Source organism: Hyperoodon ampullatus (assembly GCF_949752795.1).
Source record: "Hyperoodon ampullatus genome assembly, chromosome: 1".
NCBI classification, from domain to species: Eukaryota; Metazoa; Chordata; class Mammalia; order Artiodactyla; family Ziphiidae; genus Hyperoodon; species Hyperoodon ampullatus.
The window spans coordinates 658,512-675,183 of record NC_136914.1 but is presented as its reverse complement, the minus strand read 5'-3'; the positions used below and the strand labels follow the sequence as shown (position 1 = coordinate 675,183).

At 37.3% G+C, this 16,672-nt stretch overlaps 1 protein-coding gene across 1 annotated transcript; it reads right to left on the bottom strand.

The window, feature by feature from the left end:
• Positions 1-2,003: 2,003 nt before the first annotated feature.
• On the bottom strand, positions 2,004-15,716 carry PLRG1 (pleiotropic regulator 1). The gene is made up of 15 exons (XM_079717934.1): positions 15,671-15,716; positions 14,192-14,298; positions 13,020-13,162; positions 12,277-12,330; positions 11,316-11,409; positions 11,020-11,101; positions 9,558-9,659; positions 8,727-8,819; positions 6,493-6,642; positions 6,301-6,402; positions 5,700-5,802; positions 4,869-4,977; positions 3,733-3,872; positions 3,065-3,258; positions 2,004-2,491 (listed from the first exon to the last, which is right to left on the bottom strand). The coding sequence occupies exons 1-15, from the start codon at positions 15,677-15,679 to the stop codon at positions 2,432-2,434; spliced, it is 1,542 nt and encodes a 513-aa protein (XP_079574060.1). The 5' UTR covers positions 15,680-15,716; the 3' UTR covers positions 2,004-2,431.
• Positions 15,717-16,672: the final 956 nt, after the last annotated feature.

Below are 16,672 nucleotides of genomic sequence, written 5' to 3'. Positions count from 1 at the left end.
GTGGTGTTACTTCTCCAGTATTTTTTAGAGCATTAACAAGTTACTCTACCAAAAAAAAAAAAAAAAAAGCTTGCAGAGCTTCCTTTTTTATATAAGGGTAAAATTTGGACATCTTATTATTCCAGAGATATTTCTTACTCTTAATGGAAACTGCATGAAGATACCATAATCTATTACACCAGTCCCTTATTGTTAGGACATATGGGTTAGTTTTAATTAAAGACAAAGGTGAAATAAGTATGCTGTGTACAGTTGTCATATTATTCCCATTAGGCAGTTTCCTAGTAATTTCATTTCTAATGAGGAGTTAGCAAAAGATTCCAAGCATCTTCAATATACTCTGGAAAACTACCCTCCTAAAGGTTGTAACAACTACACTCCCACCTACAGCATGCAAGATGGTTTATGCATATTTGGAAATGCTTATTCAAAATTATGGTATAATTTCTTAATTTGAAACAAATTTTAAACTGATTGTTCCTGTAATTTTGTTTTCTAACTGTAGAAAGTGAAGTGTGACAAATTTTCTTGCCTGATAGGGAATCAGGATCCTAAGGACAGGGTTTGTAAAACTCGGTATATGCCAGAAAGAGGCACAGGCATCAGAAACTTAGGTAACACTTTTCTATGAAGTCTTCACTTCATAGAAAGAGACTGCGGCCCTTGTTATAGCTTAAAATATGTCCATTGGTATCTCCAGTTATTTCTCCAGGGTTTGATACCTATATTGGTAACCTGCTGCTTGTGGAATACAATTGAAACTCAAAACATAAGCTTTCCCTGCCACCACCAGCTGTCCTCATTCAACTGCAGCAGACAACTCTGTACTCCTGGGACACACACCTCTCACATGTCTGTTCTGTCACTTCACACCTCATCTTAGAGTACCCTTTTTCTTCTCTGACCTCTTTCAAGGCTTAGCTCAAGCACCGCTGACTCTTAAGAGGTCTTCCATAATCCTCCTCAGGGAAAATAAATGGGCTTTTCCTCTGTGTTACCCTGGCTTTTCGCTGGTACCTCTATGACAGCATTTCTGTAATAAGCTACTAAAGTGGAAGTCTTAAAGCAGCGGTCCCCGACCTTTTTGGCACCAGGGACCAGTTTCAAGGAAGACAATTTTTCCACGGACTGGGATGGGGTCAGAAGGACAGTTTTGGGATGATTCAAGCGCATTACATTTATTGTGTACTTTATTTCTATTATTACTACATTGTAATATATAATAATTATACAAGTCAGTGGGAACCCTGAGCCTGTTTTCACTTGCCACTCACTGATAGGGTTTTTTTTTTTTTTTTTTAATGGTAGGCGGGCCTCTCACTGTTGTGGCCTCTCCCGTTGCGGAGCACAGGCTCCGGACACGCAGGCTCAGCGGCCATGGCTCACGGGCCTAGCCGCTCCGCGGCATGTGGGATCTTCCCAGACTGGGGCACGAACCCGTGTGTCCCCTGCATCGGCAGGCGGACTCTCAACCACTGCGCCACCAGGGAAGCCCTACTGATAGGGTTTTGATACGAGTCTGCAAGCAATTGATTTATTGTCTCCGTGCAGTCAAACCTCTCTGCTAATGATAATCTGTATTTGCAGCCGCTCCCCAGTGCTAGCATCACCCCCTCAGCTCCACCTCAGATCACCAGGCATTAGATTCTCATAGCACGCAACCTAGATCCCTTGTACGCGCAGTTCACGGTAGAGTTCGCGCTCCTATGAGAATCTAATGCCGCCGCTGATCTGACAGGAGGTGGAGCTCAGGCAGTAACGCCAGTGACAGGGAGTGGCTGTAAATACACATGAAGCTTCACTGGCTTGCCCGCCGCTCACCTCCTGCTACGCAGCCTGGTTCCTAACAGGCCGTGGACCTGTACCGGTCCGTGGCCCAGGGGTTGGGGACCCCTGTCTTAAAAGACAGACACATCTCACCTGTCTACTTCCTGAACAGTATCTAGTGCAGAACTTTACAGAACATGCACTCACAAACTGTTTGTGGAATAAACATACAGAAGTTAACGCTTCAAATCCTTTAATCCCAAATTATCAGTCACAGACACCAGTTTTTAAAGGATTAAAAAGAAAGACTGCTCCCCTCAAAACATGTCCTACTACAGTAAGCAGTTCTGTAAGTTAAAAAAAAAAAAAAGTGTGTTTTAATAAAAGTGATAAGTCATTCTATCTTTAGGATAGTTATGTTCAACAAACCCACATATGCTTGATATCTGCATCTTACCTCCTAGAATCTCAAACTGTTTATTTTAGAAATAAAAACATGGGGAGAGGACAGTTCATTGTAAAATATGAAAAAGCAATGATTCAAGCATGTGAGTTTTTGCTTTATATTCCTAGCCGGAACACAAATGACTGGATATTCTCATCAACACCAAGCTAAAAAAGAAACAAAAAACAAAACTGGAACCACCATGATGACAACGCCACATTAAAATCTCTTTCTCTTGATAATTTCTGGCTTCCAGCTGACTGGATGGGTTTCTTCTGTCTAAAAATAGAAAAGTAAGTAAGTTAAAACAAAGTATTTCTGGTCTGCTTCATATTTAATAGGTTTCTTTCTAACAAAAATACGGCACTTATTCAAAATTATATTACTTGGCATTATATATTTAGCAGTTCTTTAACAATTTTAAGATAAGTGACAAACTTTTGGCATTATCTGAATCTAATAAAGGATGAATGCATTCGCTACAAATTCAGTTTACGGTTTTTCATTTTAAATAAAATTGCTATTTAGACATTCTAATAACACCAAAGCTTATGATTCTAGAATTTGCATAGTAATCAACTTATTTGCTGTGATTCTTAGTGTAAGATTTTCCCAATAACTCTAATAAGGAACGTTGAGATAAAATCAAAACTATGGATTTGCTGTCATCAATGAAACCAATAAAGAAATCTATGAGCAGACACTAATCAAGATGACAAATACTTTAATATTATGAAGATTACTTTCCCTTCTGATAATTTCAGTAACTTTAAAATGAGAAAACGCTTGCAAAGCTGGCATGGCTGATTTATTCGATTATACTTTACAATGTGTATGAAACAGAGATCTTACCGCTGTGTCATCCTCTCTGTACACTTTAATGGTTTTATCAGCTTCAGCTGTTAATAACCGACTTTCAGACTGATCAAAAGCACAAGCAAATATTCCTGACTCACTGTCCAAAGACCCAGGCTGCACTGCTGCATGAACTCTCTGGAAATTGTAGCCAGTTCTCCAGTCCCAAAGATGCATAGTGCCATTGTCAGCTTAAAGGGAAAGATATAGTTAAACCTGGTGTCCTCTCAACAATTCAGCTTGACAAATGTTTATTAAGCACCACAGTAGTAACTGCAGTCACTACTACAAAGATATATAAAATGCAGGCACTCAAGCTCCTCTTAATATCAGTTTGTCTACTTTCATTTGTACTTAATTCAGAATTTATTATAGATCTCAAAAAGCACCACAAAACGACATTCAACTCCAGAACACACAACCAAACTTTAGGCGATTTCTGGCATAAACCCCTTAGATTTATCAATGTGGGAACTTAAAGAGAGCTAAACTATGAAATATGCTATGTGCATTATGAATATGCATGAACACATGTGAACATTCAAACAAACGTTAAAACAGGCAAGTTCTGCTATAATACTTAGGTGTGATGACTTAGAAATTTTACTCACTAAAAGATAAAAATGACAGACTAAAACATATTTATCATAGAAATCCTATTTTACCTCCAGATACAAGCACTCCATCAGAATTTACTGTCAGTGTATTAATAATAGCATTGTGACCAGAAAGATTTTGAATGAAACTTCCATCAGGGAATTTCCACTGTTTTATGTTATCTGGAGAACCAGATGCAAATGTGTAACTGAAATAAGATAAAGAATAAAGTAAACCAAGTTAAATACAATGGTGGATTTTTAAAAATCTGATTATGGTTGTATTTTGCATGTGTAGTCAGGATCTATGCAGTTTTAGCAAAATATTATCATCATACCAAGAGATAAAAATATCAAGATATTTGTTCCAAGTTACATCAGATTTTTAAATTATTTTAAATATACGTTAAGTCCTACGCTGAAGTTTTATTTTCCTCTCATTTCCCCGATGCTCTACACTAAGCTAAAGCAATAAACATACAAACCCCTAAACTCACATAAAGGGCAAGGGGTGATGTAGCTATTTTCAAGAAAGAGAGAAAGCCAGAGAGAGGAGAGAGAGACAGAACAAGAAGGGAGAAAACGAAAGAAACAGAGGCAAGAGGAAGAGAGAAAGGGAGGCGGAGGAATAAAGGGAATGAGGAAGACAGGGAAAGGGAGGCAGGACAAGAGTGAAAATAAAGGTAAGGGAGAGTGGGAAAGAGAGGAGGAGAAGCAAGATATGACTGTGACCAGGAAAGTGCCAGGTGATATAGTTTCATAGACAACAGGTTGTGGTACTATGCTCCATTTCTCAGGATACTCTGACTATAATGTTCATGATTACTACTATTTTTTCCGATTATATTAACTTCCTCCTTCAGAATTAACTATTCTATGTATAGCTCAGTGCCTAATAATATTTATGTCCATAACATTAAATAGCGCTACTATTAGCTTCGATTATGACATGCGACTTTTAACCATGATTTATTCGTATTATCTCATTTGACATCATTTTCACCATGTAGAAAGCTTTCCTTGTCTTATAGAGGCCATGAAGCAAATACTACACAAGGAAAATAAAAGAAATGCATGTTCATATGTGGCACAGGTTAAAAAATGACAGTGGCTAAATGACTACCAAAGTAGTATTCATGTTGATATTTCTGTATTATACTAAGAACTGAAGAAAGAAGAGAAGCTGCTTAGGAAAACACACTTACTGTCTTGGATGTAAAACCACAGCCCTGACTGATTTTTTGTGATTTGTTAATGTGACTCTTGTTTTTCCAGCCACCAAATCCCATAATCGTATTGTAGTGTCATGGCTTCCTGTAAGGAGAATACACACACATCCCCAAGATACACACAGATCAGAAAAAAAGAATGTGAAAGTTAAATATAATAAAATTGGAAGCATTCTTCCACAGACATATATATATGAAATAAAAGTCATATTAACTCTTGGCTAATTGTTTTCTATAGTTCCAAAATATTTGGTTGATTTTAAGTTTAATTATTAAAAGAATGTAATAAACACTTGTTGCACTGTCATCTGAATAACTAGAAAAAATCTGAATAACAAATAAAACAAATACATGATGTCATCCCCTAGTGGAAAGAAAGGAAAAAACTCTAATAATCATTTAGTTAATAAAACACACAGGAAGGAATTATTTTCTAGTCTTGAAGATTCAATGTTATTAACCATACTTTAAGCAAAACAAGACTCAAACCAGCTCTAAAAGTCTGAGAGTATTTTGTCTTCTAACTTTAATTTCCTAGACCGGTAATTTTGATACTATAAAACAATGCTTAGTTGTATCTAATAGCACTATTTTCTAGTCAGACATTACCTGATACAAAGATTCTATGATATGTAAAAAGTATGAGATAAAAACAATGGGATGAAATGTTACCACAAAAAATTTCAAGTGCACACAGAAACACTGTATATACAACACAAAGCAAGAGTCATAGTAAATATGAAAAGTATATAATCATAATGCACTCTGATATGAATATACTGTAAACTTGAAAAGTATCAATCATACCAGTAATAATTTGTGGTTCCGCAGCTTGACACCTCACTGTAGCCACTGCATTAGTATGTCCAGATAACGTGTGTACACTGGCTTTAGTTCTCACATCCCAAATCTATCAAAACACAACAGACATACCATCAAAGAGAACAGGTATTCATATCTCAGGCAGGTAACTAGATCAATGCAAGCCTGGGAATCTACTCGACAACTTTGTGTGCCTGCCTTGAATATAATGAAGAAAGTGAGTAAATGAAATAATCACCTGTAAGCTGGCTGGGGAATGCAGATAGGAGGCAGCCAATGGGGAAAAAAGCTACAAGATCAGGGGACCTACTGACTAGAATGGGTATAATGGGGCTACTGAATGAATCAGCTAATGGACCACAGCTGTGGTGATAGACTGGCATGTGAGAGGTTGCATGTCAGGGGCGGGGCCTCCCAATTATAGACATAGTGGGGCCACAGAACTCAGAAGATGGAAGACTACGTAGGGCATTGATGTGTCAAGGCAACTATCTTTAAATTCTCTATCAAAAAATACATGACTTCAGGACCAAATAAGCATACTGTAAGATGCAATATATGTACAGATCAGCTCTATTCCATTTACCCGTGCAGTTGAGTCTCGGCTACAGGTCACCAGCACGTCGATTGTTGGGTGCAGATCTAAACCATACACTGCACTCAGATGTCCATGATAGTGCCTTATAACCTAAAAAATAAAGAAAGAAAGTTAAAATTTCTACAATTAGGAAGATAAACAGGGGCTCATAAAGTCTCCAATCCTTAACTTCATGCTTACCTTATTATACTCAAGATCCCAGCATTTGACTTGTTTGTCTTCTCCACAGGAGAACAGGTACGGGCTCCTCGTGCTCACTATCACACCACGCACCGTACTGATGTGCCCAGTTAATGACAGTTTTAACTTGCCACTAGCCAAGTCCCAGATCTGCAATAAAAAAATATTTAATTTTTCTTCTTGTTTATTATTCCAAAGCAAATTTTTAGAATCTTGATGTTAAAATTGTCTTCAAAAAGTGAAAGATAAAAACACATAAAAATATAAAAGTTTGCAAAATGACCCCATCACCAAAAATAAAATCAGGGAAAAGAGAATTAAAGGGCAAGATCAAACTGGGAAAATATTTGCGTAGATGACAAAAAGTTAATATTCTTAATATATAAAGGATATCACTGATAGTAAAAGTATGAATACTGAGGTATTAAATTAGTCAAGGATGGCATCAACTTAAAAAAAAAAAACCCTAAAAGTAGCAAATAAAGGTATCAAAAACTTCAACATCACTACAAATTTTATATACACAGTTTTTGAAAGATAAGATATGCACTTCTACTTATCACAATAGTAAGTATTTTTTAAAAGACACAAGCAATGTGCTGAAAAGGATCCTCTCGCATGCTGCAAGTATCAATTCACCCATTTTGGAAAATAATTTTTAACTTTGGGTGTCAACTTCAAGAATGTCTGACCTTTAATACTTTTTTCTGGGAAACTATCATAACAAAACACTTTAAAATACAGAAAAAGCGCTTTAGGCACATATTAATTACAGCATTACTTTTGTTAGTGAAAAATCAGGAAACTAAAAAACTTTAATGCCTAACAAAAGGAAAACAGATTATAGAATATCTAAATGATATAATACTATGGAACCATTAAAAAAAATGTTCAGGAGAGGAATGGATTGGGAGTTTGGGATTAGCAGATGCAAACCACAATATATAGAATGAATATGTAACAAGGTCCTACTGTATAGCACAGGGAACTATATTCAATAACCTGTGATAAACCATAACGGAAAAGAATATGAGAAAGAATGTATATATATGCATAACTGAATCACTTTGCTGTACAACAGCAATTAACATACTGTAAATCAACTATACTTAAAATAAATTTTTTAAAAAGATGTTCAGTTTTTGACAGGAATATGCCTTTGACACAATATTAACTGAAAAAAAGCTGGGAACAAAATTACATATCAATCATGATTTTTAAAAGATACACATTTATATACACAGGAAAAACACTCAGAAGAAAATGCAGATACACATACACAGAAATAAATGTTAAAAAGAAAATTCAAATATCTGACAGTGGTAGGTTATGTATGGGTCTACATTCTTTTTCTTTTCTTTCTTTCTTTCTTTATTTTTGGCTGCGTTGGGTCTTCATTGCTGTGCGCAGGCTTTCTCTAGTTGCAGCGAGTGGGGGCTACTCTTTGTTGTAGCATAGGGGCTTAGTTGCTCTGAGGCATGTGGGATCTTCCTGGACCAGGGCTCGAACCCAGGTCCCCTGCAATGGCAGGCGGACTCTTAACCACTGTGCCACCAGGGAAGCCCTGGGTCTATATTCTTTTATACTCCTTTACATTTTCCACATTTTTTATAGATAAGCATGCTTTAATTGTGTAACCAGAAGGAGAAAAAAATATGAAGGAATTAGTTATAAATAGTCAGTATGTACTATTTGGAAAAAAACTGTTGCTTAAATACCACTTTTCAAACAGATATTTGAGACTTTTTTTAAATTTTATTTATTTTATTTATTTTTGGCTGCGTTGAGTCTTCATTGCTGCACACCGGCTTTCTCTAGTTGCGGTGAGCAGGTGCTACTCTTCATTGTGGTGCGTGGGCTTCTCATTGCGGTGGCTTCTCTTGTTGCAGAGCATGGGCTCTAGGCACGCGGGCTCAGTAGTTGTGGCTCACGGGCTCTAGAGCGCAGGCTTAGTAGTTGTGGCACAGAGACTTAGTTGCTCCACAGCATGTGGAATCTTCCCGGACCAGGGCTCAAACCGATGTCCCCTGCATTGGCAGGTGGATTCTTAACCAATGCACCACCAGGGAAGCCCTATTTGGGACTTTTAACTGGTACAGATAATAAATTTTACTCCACACTCAGGTCTAAGAAATCAGAGAACTATAACAGCAATTCCCACCAGAGGAAATAAAACATTAAAATTACATGGCAAACACAAAATCGTGTTAATATGTTTCTTCCTTCCTTATTACCTTTATAGTTCTGTCAGCAGATCCAGTAACAAACCACTGGTTTCCAGGTTCCACAGCAATACATCGAACCCAGCCAAGATGCCCACTGATCACCTGTATTTAAAAAGGTAGAATGAGCAGGCTCACTACACAGAAGCTAAAGTTTATTCAATTTCAACTCATCATACTTATGTTAAATATGATACAACTGAAGAGCACAACTACAGTGATCGAAAAAAGATGAATGGTTGGCAGGGGTGAGAAAGGATATAAGAAAACAGCACAGGGGTGTTTTTGAATCAATGGAACTTCTATTATCCAGATTGTGGTAGTGGTTACCCAAATTTATATATCTATTAAGATTTATTAGATCTATACACCAAAAGAAAGTCTATTCTAAGGTATGATAATTTGTCTAGCTGTATGTTTCCTACTATTTACATTTTATTTTAGATTTGGTACATTTGGAATCATTTCAATTTACTATAATTAAAAAGATAATTGGTAGGGCCACAGAAATGTCCTGATGTATGGATTTTCTCCTTGGCCTTCACATAGAACACCTTGAACACTTTCCTAAATTTATTTTGCCTGCTCTCCATTTAGTAGCCTTCTATCAATATTTTATACTGTAGTTTATACAAAATACAAGTATAGCTTCCATTTAATGAAGTCTCCTTCCCAAGGTATCTTTTAAGATACTGTCTAAGCCCCTCCCTCCACCCCACCTCAGATCACTCTACCAGCCCTCATATTCACTCTGTTTCCTCCTTATTCCATTCCTCGGCTCTTGTTTAACTGGAAAGCAGTGATCATGTTTCATGTAGTGGAATAATATACAGATTCACTCACTCTGTAGAGTTTCCACGGTGGGTGCCACTGAGGTTTCGGCATCGTAGGGGCTTTTTTAGCCATCAGTGCGGAGTTCTTGGCATTGCCACCGTCCATAACAACCTAGATATAGAATAGATTAATTATTAAAGATATCTTACCTAAGGTTTCATGTTATCAATTCAAAAATGGAAAGTCAAAGGATTTCTGAACGTTTTTTTCCTTAAGTAAAGAAAAAAAGATATCTGAAAAATATCTGCATACCTAGAAAATGAGTCTAAGACTTCCAATCAGAACTATATTTTCCGTATGTTAATTTTAACTTTAAAAAACAACTAAAAAATCTCAGAGAGGCAGAAGAACCTTGAGAGCACATATCACTGTGCACGGGTTCAAAACCCAACTCTGTCCATTACTAGCTAATGACCTTGGGTATAAATTATGTAACCTCTGTGCCTCATTAGAAAAATGGAAATAACAGCAACTACCTCACACAGTTATTATGAAGACTGTAACAGAGTAGTAAATGCTAAATGTAAGCTCCCATTATTATTTAAGTAAATATATGTGGATTAATGCCGTTGCTTTTGTCATATTTTAACATTATTGATTTCATACTACAAAGGAGAGACTGAAAGTTCCTTCTATTTATCTCCCACAAAAGTATTTCAATACTATCTTAAAGGGTATACTAGCTGATATAACCATATACTGCTAGCATCCACCTATCCATCCATCTAAAAAACACTGAAGCCTGTAAAGTTACTGCCCTCAAGAAGCTTATGTTATATCCTAAGGAGGCAGAAAGCCTGGGCAGATGCTGTGAATGGAGGCTAAAGACCCTGGTAGGAGGACTACAAATTCATTCACTTCACAAAGCAACTGCATAATAAACTGAGGAAGTAAAGACTGCACTCACTTCAAGTAACAGCATAATAAAGCAAACTGCATATTTTCAGTTATTCTTTCTATAACTACTTTCACCAATAACAACAGTAGCTGCCATTTACTAACAAATAATATATTTCTAAATGTTCATTTATAAGATATTAGTTGTATAGACTGTGAATATTACGATACTAATAGCACTCAACTCTAACCGTACAAACCAACTGAGAGTTTAATAAAAAAAAACTTTCGTATCTAACACGTACTAATACAAGCTTCAGAATAATCGTGCTTGCATTTTTAATAGTGGGTAATAAAGAGCATCATCACATTATCTTCATCAAAATAAATGTTATGTCCAACGTGCAAGTAGACACAGAATTAACAGAACTTTATTTTGTCAATTCACTAGCAACTTAAATTTTAGGGCTATGAAATATTAGCAACTAGCTCAGGCCGCTATTTACTTGAACAAGTCCAAGGAAAATGTTCATTTATTTAATATTTAAGGTAAGAATCTTGGAATAAAGGGAAATAGGCAAAATGTTAAAGTCAGAAACCCACAGTGTGATGTGATTTGACACAGACAACTTACTGCCCCTGCAGGCTGTGACCGGTCAGAAGCCCCAGGGTGTCGGTATTCACCTCCAGCAGGTGCACTACGGTTTGCATCGACCCTGAGGCAAAAGAAACACCATATTCTAAGTAATTAATGTCTCCAGTCAGGTGTTCTGGAGGACTGACTCTATATTTTAAGTTTTTGTAAGCACTGGTAAAGGAAAATGTCATATAATATGTAACTACAAAAAACGAATTTAAAAATGAGAAAAAATGTGAACAGTAAACTATGCTTTCAACATCTTTGTTATTTAGAAGCATAATATCTCCTACCTAGCTTGAGAAGTAGGTAATGCCACAGCTAAGGACTGTGCAGCTGATTCACTTGGCATTCTTTGGATCTTAGTGTCCGCTGTCAAAGCAACCCCTGTTGAAATATAAAAAAATCAACTCCTTTTGGTATCTATCTTTGCTTCCATTTACATGCATTTACAATAAAATAGTGGAGGAAATCATAACAAATAGGTAATGGTGATTATCTCTAGGTGGTGATATTACAAAAATTTTTATTACATTTTGTAGGTCTTTTGTTTCTAATTCTTTTACAATAAATATTGCCCAACAAGATATATCTCAAATTTATCTCATATATTTAATCAAAACAGCTTAATATTAACATAGCCCAAGATAGTAAAGTTAAATTTCTATTATTTGGGATATTACCTTCAAATATAAAAATTAAGCAGTTCCCCAAATACTAACAGAATGTTTCGAAGGGTAAATGTAAATTCCTACAACAAGAAGCACCAATTCATCTATACTTTGAATATGGTGAACTCCGTCCTCTAAAATTACTAGAACCTGGATATACTAAGCTTTTTGTCCTCCACCCTGTTATACTGGCCACTCCATTTGTGTGCTAATTCCTCTTCACATACAACACACCCAGGATATGTTTCTATCATACCTGCTTCTATACTAACACTTCTAACTTTTATGAGCTTCGTGATATTTATGTGTCCGACTAAACTTCCAGGTAATAAGCTTGTCTTAGCCTGGAGCAGTCTTATTGTGTTTGAATTCTTAGTACAGTGCCTGAAAAAAAATAGGTGCTTAAGAACATTTGCTGAATGAATGCATGTGAAACTTAGTTAATTACCATCTAAACAGCTATGCCTGGATGCCTGGTTATTGAGCTTATCTTATATTTTACAGGCAATGGGAATCATATTATTGGCTCAGTCATGGAAATATAAGTGACAATAAGACATTTTCAAATATGACAGCTACTTACCAGGTCCTGGTGGGTATGGATGTGTACCTGTCACCAAATATTCAACTTCTTGTCCTATTAAAAAAAGAGAGAGAGACAAAAAGAAAATTCATCTGTGGCAAATATACAAGTATCACGTCTTTTAATGAATTAAATAATATTAAATTATCAACTGGATATCTCAAATTTTCCCAACTAAGCCCAAGCCTCAGAAATAAGGTAAGTTGATCATTTTTGTTTTGCCTTCTGAAGACCATGTACACAGGTAGTTCCTTGATCATTTGCTGATGTGATGTCAAGAAAGCTTGTACATTTGCTATATAGCAATGGTGTGTAGAGAGGTCATCTTATCAAGTAATAATGCACTCAGGTTTATCTTCCAAAGAAATGGTTTTCCTGTGGAATCTTGGATTATCTTTATTCACTACAATTTTAGTACTTAATATGATCTTTCTGAATTATAACCAAAACAGATAGATGAAAGAAAAATTCCCCACAGGTTAGGAATTTTTCCTTTAGTCTCCACTATGACTATCTCTATATCCTAAGAATTTCTGCCATCATTATACCACTGTTTTAATTTCCTGTAAGGGAAAAATCCACCAACCAATAATCTCACTCACTACTCCAATGAGGAAATCAAGCTGTTAAATAGGGTATGGTTCTAATAAGTCCTTCCAGAAGAAGCACTAATAAGACATTTCATTTTTCTATTTTTAAAATTCACATATAAATCCTGACATTTCTGACAATGCCATACTCACCTTGATTGGCAGGATATTGTTTGTGTCCATATGAATCTGATGCATTCTGAGGGCCTTTCTCTTTAAGATTTTCTTTTGAAGTAGGCATATGCAACACAGGACCATACTCGTTCCGCAGCTTGATTGCCATTTTTCGTTTGTGACTATTTAAAAATTATAAACATAAAAATGTATCTTTGAGTACTTTAAATATATTCACCAATGTAAATATATTCACAGATAGCCAGGAAACAAGTTTTTACGTAGCTTAAGTTTGCCTAATCATGTAGAAAAAGTTACTATTAAGATTTTAAAGTTAAACAACATTTTAAAAAATTTCCAAGTGCATTTCCACACTTTTGTTCACAATCTACCACACAGCATCCATTAAGTCAAGTAATAGTTTAGTTTGTTAACCAATTATATAAAAACTTTCATGTTGATTTATCAAAGGTCTAACTGATTTTAAAATATACAGAAACTAATATATCCTTTAAAAAACCTCAAAGTCAGTATACTTTCCTTCAAAGTCTAAATATAAAAATACAGTAAAAGCTTCTATAGTAACCTTTCCTGGATATACCTAGAAAAATTAGTTCAAACTAATCCAAGTACTTAATTCAGCATTTTAGAAACAAATGCACTTATTATGCTACTTTTAAGGATAGTGCACTTGGTAAATTAAATATAAATGCTTGTTTGAGGAACTGGGTAGATTTTAAAAGAAGGGTAAAGGACAAAGAAGGAACACTGCACATAATGCAATCCCAGACTGGAGCTGGAGATGTAGAACCAAAAATATGCCACCACTCAAAAATCTTCATCATACTAACGAGAAAAGATGGGAGTGGAGGTACTGGCCAGGTACAATTTCAGCTCAGCAAGGCTCTGAGAGCAGCAGGAAGCTGAAAGCACATACAAAGTGATTGATTATAAAATATAACGCCTAAAAGGGACTCTCCTAATTACTGGGTATTTGTAAAATGCAATTAATTAATGGGACTTTTACTGTAAAAGGCCAAAAAAAATAAAGTTAAATCAGCTTAAATTATGCCCAAACACCACTCATTACTGAATAGATATCCTATGAGTTAGTATTACTTACTAATCTTTAAACCTTCCCTTCTCCCTGCTCTCTTCCCCCAATATTATAAGCTGAAATATTCTAGCAATTGAAAAGGAACTATCCCTACCTCTCTTCATCCAAAGGCACAGGTTTTCCATTATCAGCCACAAACATGTCATGGGTTCTCTTCAATGACCTGAACACAAGTGTGTGCACAGAATGTTTCTGTACCTCCTAGAACAAAAGAGTATAATCACATATCTAGCTAACCTAAATTAAAGTCAAATTAGTTATACACTTTACATGTTGAAATATGTAAAAAGCTTTGTACCACTCACCACAGCTATCTGTAGCAAGCTATAGGAGTCAAGTTCAGAGAAGAGGCTGGCTCCTCTTGGGCCAGAGCCCCAGGTATACCAGCTGAGTGATGCCTGAGATTAGTCATTTACTCAATAAATATTTACTGAACTCCTACTAATTGAGTGGCAGGTATTGTGCTAGAAACTAACAACAGAATGATGAAAGGCAGCCACGGTCCCTGTGCTCAAGAGGAAACAGGCAAATAAAAATAAACAAAGTAACTCCACATTTTCATAAGTGCTATGAAGGAAACAAGCAGGGGGCTGAGACAGAGGACAGAAGAAGACCTTAGGGTGGTAATGAAAGATCTCTCTGAGGCAGCTAAGCAGAGAGGGAGTTAGCCTTGCACAAAATAGAGGTAAGAACAATCCAGGCAGAGAGAAAAGGCCATGTAAATACAAAGGCGTTCGGTAACCGAAATAATGCCAGAACCTTCATTCAGTACAGCTGTGTATGTTCGGTGAAAGGGTGGGTTGATGATGCAAGATGAGGTTGTAAGGATAGACAAGGTCTAGATAAGTTTTTTTTATACCATTGCAACGGTCTGTATTTTTGCTCTAGATACACAGGGCCACTAAAGGGTCTTAAGCAAGAAAAGCTCGAACATCCTACGTTTTAAACTGATCAATTTACTGGGGGTGGGGGAGGGGTGACAGAAACAGAAGCAAGGAGACCACCTAAGAGCTAATGCATCAGCGTTGGTGGAAGATGATATGGTCTGAATTTATGTGATGGCAGTGGGCCTGGACAAGAGTCAAGAATTCTGAGATAAAACGTACAAGGTTTGCTAACAGTTGTTCAAGCTAGAGGAAAATGCAAAAATTCAAGAATGGCAGGTTTTCCCGGGGAAGAGCTTTAGTAAGACAAAAAATGAAGACCAGAGAAGACCGCCACTTTTTTAAGACACAGAATCACCGACTCGACCCAGCAGGCAGCGAGTACCACTGGTCGAACATCGACAGAAACCCCGCCTCAGAGGACAGTGCCCAGCTCAAGTGCCCAAGGGCCAAATGAAACTGGAGGAATTATCTCAGGCTTCCCGCCCAGACAGAACCTCCAACTTGTGCTCTCATCCGGCTTCTCTGCCTCCCTAAAAACCTTAAGAGACTACCCGGCCTCGGCCAAACAGCCTCCCCTCGCAGCCGCTACTCTCCCATGACTCCCAGCACCCTCGATCCCTCACGTCCGCCGCCAAAGAAAAATAATCCAGAACAGATGGCCCCTGGGCACCCAAGTGTCACTTTACCTCGACCATGACGCCGCGGTCTACCCAGTCGCTCCGGCAAGGAAGAAACACCAACCAACAGAACGGAAACCGCCGCTACAACTACTCCGCCCCTTCCTGAATCGGGTGTCCTTCGCCGGATGTGACGTAAGACTCTGCGCACGCGCGTTGGTGGCCCGAGGCAGTCTGGGGCCAAAGGGCGGGCTTTTCTCCTCGGGGGCCGCCTGTGGGGCGGAGCTTCGGGACTGCGGGGCGGAAGCTACCGGAATCGCGGGAGTAAAGGTTTTACTCGCTTCTGCAGAAGTCTTGAGATAATATCGTTTTCTGCCTTACTCTCAGCCTTAAATATTTTGGTTTAGGGCTGTGGTTGTTTGCACTCTGTTCTCTGGAATCTTAATACTTTTTTTTTTTCAGACAACCTCAGCAGTCAGTTCTAGGGAAGGTCCGGAGAGAGCGCGAAGGCTCTTACCCCTCCTTGCCTTCTTCGGGGGTCGCCTCCGTGATTTTTGTCGCCTGATTCCTCTACTTGGCTCAGTTTGGCTGGAAGCATTTAGAAATCTTTGTAGTCTTGGTGCCTAAAAACAATTCCACTTACACTGTCCATTAAACACTTGTTGAGTGAATATTGCGGAATGGTTTCAATTTGAGAAATTTTGCAAAAGATTTTGGCTTTAACAGCATATGGCAAAATCTCAAATTTATTTTCAGCCAGCATAATTTTTTTTCCAATATCCCAACAATGGCATAACTCTTGGCCATTTCCTCGTTGTCTGATGATGAATGTGGCTTCAACAATGCCAGGGTACAGTTTGTCAAAGCTGGTGGAAGAAAAACACAACTGAAGACTTCAGCCATTTTTGTGTGTATACAGACTGGTGCCAAAGGATTGGCATTTTGTTTTATACCCAGATAAAATCTGCAGTCTGTGATCAGTCATGCCTATTTTTCCACATAAGAAGGAAAATTGATGGAACTGGACATTTGCAAACTTGAATAGACAAGCATTTTACTGGCTCTGCTTGT

Excerpts from the sequence above, each read along its gene's own strand:
- PLRG1 (XM_079717934.1), bottom strand. Across the intron at positions 12,331-13,019 it reads ACAATATCCTGCCAATCAAG|GACAAGAAGTTGAATATTTG; the intron begins GTGAGTATGGCA and ends TTTTTTTAATAG. Across the intron at positions 3,259-3,732 it reads TGGAGTGCTTGTATCTGGAG|CTGACAATGGCACTATGCAT; the intron begins GTAAAATAGGAT and ends TTTCCCTTTAAG.